Raw genomic sequence first — 14,257 nt, 5'->3', positions numbered from 1 at the left:
CTGGGCTCGGCCTCTAGGTGAGGCATATTCACACCCCATCTGGTGGAAGTCAGTGCCAGCTGCCAGTCACCCCAAGACTTCCACTGTCCTACTTTAAGAAGGGAAAGGGGGGGCAAGGGAAGGAACCCCAGTACAGTCAGTATCCGTTCTTCTGGTCATGAAAAGAAGTGACTATAGAAATTTTAAAAAAGCCATAGAATAAAGAAAGAATAAAGGCCACTCACAGTTCCACTATTTGGGAACATATTAAACATTTTGAACAGTTTCTCTTAAAAATTGTATCCGCAGATGATTTGTATACTGTTGTGTTCTCACTTACCATTGTATAAACATTGTCTCATGCTCTTTTATACATTTCTTTCTCCTTCCTTCCTCCCTCCCTCCCTCTCTCTCTCTCTCTCTCTCTCTCTCTCTCTCTCTCTCTCTTTCTTTCTTTCTTTCTTTCTTTCTTTCTTGAGACAGGGTCTCTGTCACAGTGGCTGTCCTAGAACTTACTCTGTAGAATAGGTTGGTCTTGAACTCACAGAGATTGGCCTGTCTCTAATCCCAAGTGCAGAGATCAAAGATAGACACCAGCCCAGCGGACAAGCAAGTTTCAATGAACGCATGGGCCATCACTGCCTTAGCCACTGTCTTATTGGTCGCTTAGGCTCTTGACTTCTTATGTTAAGCCTGTTTCAAGGTTATCTTTACATTCAATGTGTGTGCGCGCGCACACATGCACGTGTCATAGCTGGTATGCGAAGGTCAGAGGACAGCTTGTAGGAAACATTGGTTACCTTCCGCCATGTTGGATCAAACTCACTCAGACTTGGAAGAAGGCTCCTTTGCCTGATGATCCCTCTGGCTGGCCCATTAAGAGTACTTTTTCCTGTCCTCATTATTACTTTATGGTAGACACCCAGAGGTGCAATTGTTTGATGACTGTTAAGGTTAATTAAGTTTCCTCAGGAAAAATGTATACTGCCCATATATAAGAATGCCTGTCGCTGATGATTAAAAATTCCGTAGACCGATGAAAATGTATTTTCGTTCATTTAACTACTACCCGTATTAAGTTTGTGTTCTTTGGGGGGGTTTTCCTGAGGCAGGATCTCCCTGTGTAGCCCAGGCTGATCTAAAACTTGCAGTGAACCCTCTTTACCTCAGCCTCGGAGTCTTAGGCATGAGCCACTAGGCAAAGCCCTTTCCACATATTTATTGGCCGTTTTTGTTTGGACCAGTAACCCACCTCTTAAAGTCCTCCATTTTCGTTTGTGACGGGCTGGGTGCTGCTATTCCAAATTTGAGCATCCTGTGTATCAATGGTTCTCCACCTTCCTAATGCTGTGGCCCTTCAATACAGCTCCTCATATGGTGGTGACCATAAAGTTATTTTCTCTGCTACTTCCTAACTGGGCAATCGTGCTACTGCTGTGAATTGTCATGTAAATATCTGACGTGCAGGATATCTGATGTGGGACCCCTGTGAAAGGCTCGTTTGACCCCAAGGCTGAGAACTGCTACTGTATATCAAGCAATTACCCTCTGTCCTACTTCCCAAAGGCCTGATGCACCCTCCTCACACCACACACACACATACACACACACACACACACACACACACACACACACACACACACACCAGTAGCTCTTCGTCGTTTTGTGCAACCTCTGTTTCTTCCCTGTAAAGTCCACCTTTCTCTGCCCCACAAGTGTGATTTCGCTCCATTTTACCCTTTTTGAGTTTCTGTTTTTCTCAATTGACTTTTTACTCCACCTAGGGTTCATCCTGGGGTCCGGGATGAATTGAGACTGTAGATCCTTTCCTCCCTGGTATTCGACAGCTGTGGCCCGGATACCGCATCTCCTCTACCCCTGATTTGTGGCCCTCTAGGGATCATATGATAAACCCTTGTGGATGCCAAATTTGTTTCTGGGCTGTCTGATCTAGCTCTCCATGCTTGGTCAATCCCATGGCCTTTTAATTATTAAAGCTTTTGGAATAAATTAAAAGTAATACAGCCCTTTCCAATGTAGTTGTGTCTTGGCTAGGGATTTCTCCCTATTATTCTTTCAAATTACTTTTAAGGTAATTTTTTTTTCAAGTCTCTACACCTATTGCCCTTGTCCCCTCCCACACATACACACACAAAAGCTCATGTTAGGCTTTTATAAATTAGTTTCTGATCATTAAAGTATCTCACTGGTAAGTTGTGTCAGGAAAGCAAGCTGTTGACTTTTATATATTAATTTAGTATCTTAATACTCATATTAATTAGTTATAGACCCTGATTAATCTTTATTAGAGGGTTCTCTTGGGTTTTTCATACATATAATCTAATAATTCTCTCTCCTTCCACCCATGGGCATTGCCACTGTTCCTCAGTCAGACCCCTTGATGTAATAGATTGCATTTATAGATTTCCTGCTGCTAAGTCATTCTGGCCTTCCTGGGATGAACGTGTACTTGGTTATAATGGGTCTGCTTGCTGGCATTTCATTTAGGACCGCCCCATCCATTCACATTAGAGAGGTCAGCCAGCACGCTTCCTTGTTTATGACTTACTTCGAGATGTCGCCTGTAGATGACTGGCTGGCGAGCCCCTTTTTCCTGAGTTTTTGGGTTCCCTTCCAAATGACAACAATTATCTCCATTATTCAAATAAGCTTGGATGAATTTCCCTATTAAAGAGTCACGACTTGAGAGGGCTCCCTATAAAGGTAATTCTTTCACAATTTTGTCTCAGTTCACGTCTTTTCATCTCTCCTGGTCTTGATTTCTTTCTTCTTTTTAGTAAGGTTGATGATATTCGTTGTTCGGAAACGTTACTCACCACACCGTGTCTTTCAACTTAACATAGTCAAACTTGATTCTGCCTTACCTCTTCTATGTTTGTTTTCATGTTAGTTTTTTTTCTCCTAATTCTTCCTGCCAGCTTTTGTACGCAATTTTCTTTTTTTCTTTTTCTAATTAATTTCCAGTTTGGTCTCTGTTGTGTTCTCTCCTTTATTTCCTTAGCTAATGATGGTTTTCTAATTTTCCGGGGGTAGAACTTTTGGCTAACACTGTCTGCTAGAAGTACAATACAACCTTCTCACGCAATTTTAAAAGTAATTATAGGTTCTACTTAATCTAGTATATCCAAATTTTCAGCATATACTAAACTTTTAAAAAATATTTGCTTTACGTACACGTGCATAAGTGTGAGTACACACAGGTGGCTGAAGGTGCCTGTAGTGGTGAGAGGCATCAGATCCCCATGGAGCAGTTTTGAGCCACCAAATGTGGGTCCTGGGCTTGAACTCTGGTCCTCTGCAAGAGTTCTTAACTGCTGTGCTATCTCTTCAGCCTACTCAACCTTTTTAAATGGCACATTTTACATTCTTTTTTCAATACTATCCTCAAAACCATTGTCTATTTCATAAATAAACACATTGTTTGGTGAGCACCTTCCCCCCACCCCCGCCGAACTTGAACCCAGGGCCTTGCGCTTGCTAGGCAAGCGCTCTACCACTGAGCTAAATCCCCAACCCCTCGGTGAGCACCTTTTAAGCACTCAGTATTCACACCTGACCAGCAACTATCGCTTGGGGAACATAGATTAGCACACTGCGTTCTCTTGTTTAACAGCCAAAAGTTGGATAGTTAGTAGACGCGTTGACCTCTCATTGTAGCTTGAAGCACATCCCACAAGTGTTTTGTTTGGTGGTGGTTTGGTTTTCGAGTTTGGGTTTTTTGAGTCAGTATCTCTTTAAGTAGTCCTTCCCGGCTGTCCTGGAACACTCTACGTAGACTAGGCTGGCCTTGCATTCACAGAGATCCACCTGCTTCTAATACTGTCATCAGGTGACAGTATTATGTTTGGGAAATTATGGTAGAATCAATTCTCTGTGAGAATTGTCCTAATTTAGATGTATTAATTATATTACTCGAAGCACCAAAGTAGTTCATTCTTGGCCATGTGCTCTGAAATAAGTCATCGTTGGCTAAACATTCCCAGTGCTTTCTGGTTCCTCTTTGTCTCAATAGATTTTACTACATTTTGAGTTTGTCCTATTATCTATTTATTATAAACAGTATTCTATCTTTATAAGTAATTATGGCTTTATCTTTTTTTTAAAAGAGAATGCTGATTTTACTACTAATTTAGTTAGCTTCTTGTTTGTCCAGTTATTTTGACTCATTCATTATTTAATATACCCTGTTTTCAGTCTGCTACTGGTTCCTAATGTTAATTTTTTAATGCGCATTGTTTACATTTATTTATTGTGGGGGCAGGGCACACACATGCCATGGTACGCATGTGGAAGTCAGAAAATCACTTGCCGGGCTCCATTCTGTCCTTCCAACCCATGGGTTGAACTTGATTACAAATGTCTTTAACCCTCTGAGTCATTTTGGCAACCCAGTTTTAGTATCCCTTAAGGTACAGTTTTACTCGTATGTCTCTGGTTATCAAGCTAAGGGGAAAGGGGTTGACGTAAAAGTCTTCATGGTATAAATTAGGAAGTGAAGTTATCTTTCAGTCTTCTGACCCCTTCTCACGGTCTTAGCCAGTCTTTAGTAATTGGATTTTGCATTATTAAGTAACTATTACTATGGAATTATCATTTACGTTGTATTTAAAAATTAGAATTGAGCAGAACATTGGTGGCACATGCCTTTAATCCCAGCACTCAGGAGCTGGAAGCAGTCAGATCTCTGAGTCCAAAGCCAGCCTGGTCTACAGAACAAGTTCCAGGACAGCCAGGGCTACACAGAGAAACCCTATCTCGAAGAGAAAAAAAAAAAGCCAAAATGAATTTTTTTAAATAAAAATTGAATATCTTCTCTTCTAAAAAATTTTCCTGGCTTTTGATTAACCATTTTAAAAACAACCTTTACCTGGCTTATTTCGACTCAACTCCATTAAGTCAAGCCTGGCTTCCATCTCAGTTTCTCCTTCCTGTTCTTCTGTGCCACGATTCCCTCCGAAGTAAGGCACATATTTTGTCGGCTAGAAGACCCATTCAAGAAAGTTTTTTTTAATTTTTTGCTTTTAATAAGATAATATAAAACTGGCCATTTCAACCACCCTCAGTGCACCACTCGCCAATATAAAATGGTAAAAACAATGTTGTACAACAGAGCCCCCAAACCTGTTCATCTTACAAAGCTGAGACCCCGCTGACTCCTTCTGCACTTGGCAATTTCTGCTCTGCTTCCTGCACTGTCCCCTGACTGCCTGTCCCCTGACTGCCTGTCCCCTGACTGCCTGTCCCTTGACTGCCTGAGACCCTTGTCTGCCTCTGAGTATCCTAGCCTCCATCAAGACTCTGGCTTACAGCTAGGAACACTCCTACTTTTGATCTGCCGTAATCAGTTTCCCAGAGTCGGCTGGTGGCAAAGAACCTATCTCTCTTTATCAGAAGAGAGTTCAGAGCATCAGAAGTTCAGGGCCAACATGCTTTACCACGGCCCCTCGTGTACTGCCTGGCCCGGAGCACAATGATATTCTTATGAGAAGAATTAATGAATGGATGGATGGATGCATGACTGGATGAATAAACGGATGGATGGATGGATGGATGGATGGATGGATGGATGAATGGATGGACGGACGGACAGATGAGTGAGTTAGTAAAGACTTCAGATTGTCCTACCGGGTGGGCACGCTGGCTTAACACTTGCTATGAAAGCCTGGTGACATGAGTTTGACCCCTCCAAACCATGTATAGGCAGAAGGAGGAAACTAACGCCAGAGTTGTCCCCTCCACACCATGGCACATACACCCCCCACACACACACACACATGCACACACACCAAGTAATAATAAATTAACAATTTTTTTTTCTGTTTTCTGTTAGGCAGTAGTGGGCAGGAGTTGTACCTTCTGCTTTGACCTAGCACAGGGGCTAAAGTGGGCCTTAGTTGTAGACTGTGGATCTGTATGGGCAAGTGGTGGTCTCCTTGACCCCCTGATAGGATGGTGATTTGAGAGTCAGACAAAGGAGGTGAAACTGAGCTGAACCTGGCGATAATGAGTCTGAGAAAGGTGCCATTCCCATCCCTTCCCACCAAACACACACACACACACACACGCATGCACGCACGCACGCACGCTCACCTCGACTACCGCCATATACATCCCCAGTCCATAGTTTGGGACCTTCCAGCCCAGGCTGAGGGACATCTGTGAAGGAGGAAGATGGCCAGGTCTGAGCAACTCACAAAAGAAAAAGCTTTTCCCCCAACCCAGGGTGACCAGAAGTGGTGGTTCCTATCCTCTTTTGAAACACAGGTCAGCCTTTGGACTGAGCTGTGGTACAACTGGTGTTGCCCGGGCCCCTCCCAGCCCCAGTGAGGCTGACGCGCTCTCTTGTGCCTCTACAGAAGGACTTCACTGTGCGTGAGGAGCTACAGCAACAGGATGTGGAGCGCTGGCTGGGCTTCATCACCTTCCTGTGTGAGGTGTTTGGCACCATGCGGAGCAGCACTGGCGAGCCCTTCCGAGTGCTGGTGTGCCCCATCTACACGTGCCTCAGGGAGGTAAGAGCAAAGGCCGCGTGGCCTCGGTACTGCCCTGCCCACCTGTCCACACTAGGGGAAGCCGTGCCCTGCCCATATACACTGGAGAAAAACACAGGAGAGCAATGGCGTTGGGTTAAAGATTAAGAGAATGGATCCTTTGTAAAGGAGACGTCTGATTTCTCCGTGCGTCAAGAAATAAGCTTTCACTCAGACTTCAGTAATTCCTAATCTGGAATTTGGTAGAAGAGGTTTAGGGTGTGTCATAGCATTGAATGGATCTTTGGACTTAGTTTACCACTTTTTTTTTTTAATGTTTTACTTCTAAAGTTCATCTTTAAGAAGTAATAAATAGAGACGCTGGTGTATGACTCAGCAGATAAGAGCACTTAGTGCTCTAGGAGATACCGGTTCAGTTCCAAGCACCCACGCGGGGGTTGGTTCACGGCCGCTTGTAACTCCAGTGCCCTCTTGTGGCCTCTCTGGGTACTGCCACGGGTGGTGCGCATAAACTCATCACACATATAAAAATTATCGGTTTTAAAATAATAAATAAGAGAAGCCAAGAGGCTTTGGAGACAAGAGTTTGGGATGCCCGCACTTTCAGATATAAAAGCTCACCCTGTAATGTCGCCTGTGGCTGGTTGGGGGATAGAAGTAGACACTGGGAGGCCAGGGGGCAGGGAAACATCCCAGCTCCCATAAGAAGGGAGCGAGCTGGAGGGGTTGGGGGGGAGGCATCGGGGGAGGAGCTCTAGCATCCTTAAGAGCAGCAGCCACCCAGATTGGTTGATAGGGAACGGAAGTGAGGAGGGAACGATGGAGCGCCTGATTACCAGTCACAGGGCTGCATTCCCTGAGATGTGTCAGGAAGAGAGTCATTGTGGGAATGAGAGCCAGGAAAATAAGCCTGTGGACGTATATTTGGATCACTTGTTGGCTCTCCTCAAAGGCTGCCCTGAGGACGCTTGGCAGAAGGATCTGAAGTGCACAGGGGGTCCCATGGGGAGTGAGGCAACTACTTCAGTCAGGCACCTATAGGCACCCGAGGATCAAGGCTCGAGACGAGTGGTATCACGCAGCAAAATGGAACAAAGTCATGTCATATCTAGAGGGAGGAGGCAAGCCGGGAAGTAATGCCTCCAGGAAGCTCCAGAAAAACACGTGAAAAGCATCCCAGCATCCTTCAGTGGAAGCCTTGACTCCACCCATCCCTGTCCTCCCCTTCCCTGGTAGCCCTTAGAAGCCAGCAGGACACGGGAAGGGATGGGTGGAGAGCCAAAGGCCCTGGACAGCAAAGTGGCATGGGGGGTGGGGGGGCGGGGGCGCTGGGAGTCCTGGGTCTCGGTCAGAGAGGCCAGCAGTGTGGGTGGGTTCTTCGGAGCATTTTCTGGAAGAAGCTACGGAGAACATGGACTGAAAGGAAAAGAGTCGAGAGTCGTGCTTGTGTTTTAATAACTATATAAGCCATGTGAGCAAAATGAGTGTTTGGGGAGCATTCCCTTAGAGGACAGTGATGTGCTCATCCCATCCTAAAGCAGAACACACATCCCCCTCCCGTCACTTTTGAACCCACAGCACCGAGTCGCCCTACGCCGGCGGTCTCCGTTTCATTATGAATGTGCTTAACTTTAGAGATGCCGTGCTCATTCATTTCGTGGCCTCCCCTGATTTGATTTTACTCCTCGGGGCCTCAGTTCAGCGTGCAGTGCACCAGCAGCTTAGCCTTTTGTGTCCCTTCGGAGTGAGCAGAAGTCGTCCCTCACAGAGGCCCACTCCTGTCCGCGCGGCCATGTGCCCCCTATGAGCCACCTCGGTATAAGAGACAGTGACCTGGGGCTGTGACCTGAATTTCCCAGTTCCTTCTGCATGATCTGGGCCCCTCCTGCTGGTGTGATCACCTGCTCCTCCAGCAGGAAGCAGGGCTGTCTGGAGTGCTGGCCCTGGCTGCTGGGAGATTTTTCACACCACCTAAGGTAGTGCAAATTTTGGGGTGTGAGATCCGGAAGGTGCCAAGAGGTCTACACAGGCAGGGAGCAATGAGGCCTTCCTCATATACACTTGTTGAATGAGTTGAGCTTTGTGGGGGTTGGGGGGAGTGCGTATTTTGACCACACAGTGCTCATGGTCAGCTTGAGCAGTAAGCCATCTCCCTGTGACTTTCGGCATTTCGAACAAGAAGAAATCAGTAAGCCACCCCACCCCGGGGATCAAGCTACCCACTGCTGGCGTTCACCTTCATCGAGGCTTTAGCTGTACCCTCCTGGGGAAGAGATAGACTTTTCTCAATTGCAAAAGGGTCTCAGCACCTTGAGTTGGGTACTCTTGGTTGGTTACATATATGAGTACACTGTCACTCTCTTCAGACACACCAGAAGAGGGCGTCGGATCCCATCACAGATGGTTGTGAGCCACCATGTGGTTGCTGGGAATTGAACTCATGACCTCTGGAAGAGCAGTCGGTGCTCCTAACCACTGAGCCACCTCTCCAGCCCTACATCTTGCTGAGCTAGATATCTGAGAAAAACCATTTAAAGGAGGAAATTTTGATTTTAGTCTGGGGTTTTAAAAGGTTCCGTCCATGGTCATCTGGCTCTGTTGTTTTCATCCCCGTGGTGAGGCAGAACCATCATGGAGGAGGAGGACATGAGCAAGGAAAGGTACTCACCACGCGGCAGCCAGGGAGCAAAGAGAATAACAGGAAGGAGCCAAGACAGACACCTACACACATGTGTGTGTATTCGTGTGTGCCTTCCTGCCTTCCTGTTCATGTCTTGTGTTTGCTTAACATGTTCTTTTCAACTTACTTTCTGTGGATAAAGCGCTTGCCATGCGAATTCCAGGACTGGAGTTCAGAGTCCTCACGCCTATTTCAAAGCAGATGTGGCACAACTGTAACCCAGTGCTGAGGGGGCAGAGATGAGATTCCTGGGGTGAGCTAGCTCGCTACATACACTAGCCAAGTCCACAAGCTCTGGGTTTAGCAAGAGAGCCACCTTAACAAGGTGGAAAGTGACCCAGAAAGACTCCTAATGTCAACTCCCAACCTTCACATACATACTCATATGCATGTGAACACACATATACATGCATGCATAACACACACACACACACACACACACACACACACACACACACACACACAAAGAAAAGAGTCATTAATGTCATAATGCTAACATTTACAGAGATCTTCCCGCCTAACGATTCTTCCCCCCCCTCCCCCCGCCCGGAGCTGGGGACCAAACCCAGGGCCTTGCGCTTGCTAGGCAAGCGCTCTACCACTGAGCTAAATCCCCAACCCCCTGCCTAACGATTCTTAAGTATAGATACGGTAGTGTTTTCTATATAGAGAGAACATAGAGCAGATCTGGGAAAGCAGAACATAGAGCTCATTTTTCTACCCAACTGCAGCATGCGCCACCCTCTGGTAAGCAAACAGCTCCATTTCACCTTTCTCCAGCCCCCGGAAACCATCCGTTCTCCGACTGAATTTGACTATCTTAGATACCCAATGAATTAGCATGGTTTCTGTTCCCGTTGTACCAGTCATTGACCGCCTTATTTAAAAAAAAGAGGAAGATTTATTTAGCTTACAGTTTTGGGAGGCTACAAGTCCAAGCTCCTGCAACTCTGTCACACGATGATGGGTGGCATCATGGCCAAGCACATGAAGAAGATCACAGAGCAATGACGGGAAACCAGAGAGTGATGCAGAGGTCAAAAGTCAGAGGTCAGGCCTGCCCTTTTTATAACAACTGGAGAACTCACCCCATAGCAATTCACCCCTTTAGGAGAATTCACACACACACACACACACACACACACACACACACCAGTGACACACACCATTATGCCTCCCCTTCTGAAAGGTTCTATGCCAATTCCCAACACTGCCACACTGGAGCCCAAGCTTCCAACGCATAAACTCTTAGAGGGTAAACCATAGCACCTGATCTGAGAGGAACCATTGGGTAATTACCTTCCTTGGCTGGCTTGTCTGACTTAGCATGATGTCCTTCAGGTTCATCTACACTGCTGGTATTGAGGGATTTGCCCTTTTAAACACTGCATAAACTTGTGCTCAAATCTGCATGCATGCCACGTCTTCTACACTCACGCACTGGTGGCCAGCGGTTCCGTTGTTTTTCACAGTGTGGTTCTTGTGACCACTACAGCAGTGAACACAGAGCGAGAGACCGTGATTTAGGCTCATCTGAATAAACCCAGGAATGTGGTTCTGTTTAGAATCTGCTGAGCAGCCTGGGTACTGTTCCCTACAGCCTTATTCCACAAACATCAACCAGGGGTTCCCAGTTTGCTGCAGCCCGGCTGGGAAATGCTGTCTCTGTTTTTGTGATAATAGGTATTTATTGAGCAGCTCACTGTTTGAATTGGAATTTCCCTAGTGACTGATGTTGAACATCTCCCATACCTGACAGCCATCTTGCATGACTTCTTGGGTGAAATGTCAAACCCTTTAGCTACTTTCTGACTTTGTTCCTAGGCTTTCTGCCATCAAGCCCTTGAAATGCCATAGGCCAATGGTTCTCAACCTGTGGGTCGCGACTCCTCTGGTGGTTAAGACCACCAGAAAACACAGGTATTCATGTTCTAGTTCATAACTAGCAAAATTACAGTTATGGAGTAGCAATGGAAGCAATGTTATGCTTGGGGGTCAGTAGAGCACGAGGAAATGTATTCAAGGATCACAGCATCAGGAAGGTTGAGAATCATTGCCTTAGATGTTTTGGGCAGTGCCGTTTTACTTGATGTCTGGTTTATAGTATAGCCTCACCCATCCCGTGGGCTGCCTCGCGTCTGTGGATCGTTTCCTTTCCTGGGTAGAAGGGTTTGGGGTTGACATAAGTCTACTTGGCTAGTTTTGCTTCACTGCCTAGACTTGTATTTCCATCCCAAACCCACTGCCCGATATAATGTCAAACATCTGTTCACCATGTTTTCCAATAGATTTATCATTTCAGAATCTTGCCCGTGTTTAACCGATGTTTTTATTCATAGAGAGCAGGTAGGGTCCAGTTTCACTCTTCTGCATGTGAATCTTCCCAGTACCACTTACTGAGGAGAACGTCTTTCCCCTTTGTGGAGCATCAGTTGGTATCTAGCTTTCTTCCCAGCCTCTCTACTTTGTTTCATAAATCTAGAAAGTCTGTTTTTATGCCAGGACCATGCCGTTTGGTTACCGTGGCTTTGTAATATATTCTGAAGTCAAGCAACTGTGGCACCTTTAATTCTGTTCTCTGGTCAACACTGCTTTGATTATTTGGGGCCTTTTCGTGGTTCCATTTGAATTTTAGAATTTTCAAATTATTTCTGTAAAATCAAATAACTGCAATTCTTTTTTTTTAATTGTTTATTAGCTATATTACTTTACTTACATTTCAAAGGTTATTTCCCCTTCCCGGTTTCCTGTCCATAAGCCCCCATTCCCTCCCCTCCCCCTCCCCCATATGGGTATTTTCCCCCCATACATCCCCCTTATTGCCCTCCCCCATATTCCCCTGCACTGGGGGTCCAACCTTGGCAGGACCAAGGGCTTCCCCTTCCACTGGTGCCCCAACAAGGCTATTCTCTGCTACATATGCATAGTTGGAGCCATGGGTCAGTCCATGTATAGTCTTTCGGTAGAGGTTTAGTCCCTGGGAGCTCTGGTTGGTTGGCATTGTTGTTTTTATGGGGTTGTAAGCTCCTTCAACTCTTTCAATCCTTCCTCTAATCCCCCCACCCCCGCCTGCGATTCTTATGTAGACTGTATTGAATCTCTGCAGCACTGTGGTTGATGTAGACATTTGCACAACACTGAACCTTCCCATCCGAGGTCAAAAACAAGACAGGGATGCCGCTTGCTCTCCATACTTGTATTAAGCATGGTCCTAGAAGTTTCCAGAAGAATTAGATAGGAAAGATAAATAAAAGGCACCCGCCTCCAGAAGGAAGTAGGGAAATTGCCCCTGCTTACAGACAAAAGATTTAGCTGGGCATGGTGGCTCTCGATGGTGATCTTAGCTCAGGACAAGCTAAGGCAATAGGATCATGAGTTCAAAGACAGCTCAGACTACACAGCAAGACTGAATCAAAAAGTCTAAAGATAGCCTTCAGAAACGTTACAAGCCAGGCATGGTGGCACCCGCAGTTAGTCCCAGTACTCAAAAGGCAGAAGCAGGTGGTTCTCTGTGAGTTTGAGGCCATCCCGATCTACAAAACAAATTCCACACCAGCCAAGGCTTCATGGGAAGTCCTCATCTCTCAATCAGTGAATAACTAAATAAAAAACCAAATTCGATAAAGTCACACGATGCAAAATCAGCTTGCATCTCTAAAACTGAAGGAGGAAATTAAGACCAGGATCCCACTTACAAACCCATTCAAAAGAATAAAACGATTTGACTAAAACATTGTAAAAAAAAAAAATATTTCAGAAGTCACAACTTGTAAGACACCCCACGCGAGCCTTAACGGAACTCTCCGTGCACCTAGCCCAGTCCTCAGGCAAACTGACAGGGAGGGCTCCACAGACAGGAACTTCCAGCGACTGACCGAGCCATGAGTATCCCTCATGGCAGTTGGCATCTCTGGGCTAGCCTGGCAAACGCTGGGTCTGACTGGTCCTGCACCCTCCATCTACGGCCTTCAAGGTCCACCATCACCTTCTGGCCTCAGGAGCGTGTTCTCTAGACTCCCTTGGGTGATTATTAAACACCTCCCTCTGGGCCCCTTACTTGAAGGGCTCGGTTGGAAATTCCTGTGGTAGGGGAATTTTTCAGCTTCGCGCCTGAGTCTCCTCACTTCCTTTCATCCTTTCTCCCTCCCCCAAACACCCCACCTTCCCTCTCTCACCTACGGGTGCCCAGCCCCTCTCTATTGGTAACTCACCTCCTGCCCCCTCAGAATCCCGCAGCCTCAGGCGCAGGTCAGGAGTGCAGCAGAGGGGAGGAGGTGGAGGTGGGGGTGGGGGTGGGGGCTCTCTGCCTGCAATCTTCCGTACCTGCCCTACCTCCCCAGCTCGCCCCTCCACCTGTCCCTCCGTGCTTTTCCTGTGGAGAGACAGACACCCCCCCCCCCCCCCCCCGACCCAGCAAGCAGCAAGCTGGGCTGCCAGAGGAGTCAGATGAGCAGGGAGGGAGAACAGAGGCCAGCGAGTCAGTCTCATCAGGAAATGAAACTGCTCTGTACAACAATGGGGGGAGACACTTTCTGAACTTTGTGCGTGAGCGTGCATTCAATTGCTTGCATTGTTTTGGCTCCAGGGAAATCTGACCTCGGAAAAGGCCGAGATGAAGTGGGTGTGGGTAGACTCGGCTAATGCAGGATACTCTTCAAGGGCACCTTGCCAGGAGGACCACTCCTGACTTCCCAGAGCAGGGGGATGGGACTGCTTGGCAGCCTAGCCGGGGCCAAAAGAAGCCCAAGGTAGGCTGTGCTCTGGGCTCCCCTCGGGGAGGGGAGATTTATTGGCCGGATCCATGGGAAATGATCTTCACCCTGCACCTCTGGAAGTTTTACAAAATTGCGAATTCCCAAATCGGCCCTTGCCCCTCTCCCTCACCCAGTAAAACCAAACTTCCTGGGGATGGGGTAGGGTTGTGAGGATGGAAGCTTTTCAAGTTGATTCTGGTCTGTGGCCATGGAGCAGTCACAGGAGCGGCCACGTCCCAGGTGCATTTAGTGAGCAACTACAGAGCAGGCAAAAGCATTTCAGGAGCACCTGGCCTTAGGCTCTGAGGCCCGAGTGAGTTCGAATCTCAGCG

At 46.8% G+C, this 14,257-nt stretch overlaps 1 protein-coding gene across 9 annotated transcripts in view; it reads left to right on the top strand.

Moving 5' to 3' along the window:
• Ctif (cap binding complex dependent translation initiation factor) overlaps positions 1–14,257 on the top strand; it is a 271,272-nt gene that overhangs the window by 222,444 nt on the left and 34,571 nt on the right. For all 9 annotated transcript variants that reach the window (XM_039097004.2, XM_063277493.1, NM_001108891.2 and 6 more), the window contains one exon: positions 6,357–6,512. In XM_039097004.2, coding sequence (XP_038952932.1) covers positions 6,357–6,512 — 156 coding nt within the window. The remainder of the gene's footprint in view (positions 1–6,356; positions 6,513–14,257) is intronic.

This window comes from Rattus norvegicus, chromosome 18 (genome assembly GCF_036323735.1).
Source record: "Rattus norvegicus strain BN/NHsdMcwi chromosome 18, GRCr8, whole genome shotgun sequence".
NCBI lineage: Eukaryota > Metazoa > Chordata > Mammalia > Rodentia > Muridae > Rattus > Rattus norvegicus.
The sequence above is the reverse complement of the archived record's forward strand: the minus strand, read 5'-3'. Positions and strand labels throughout refer to the sequence as shown.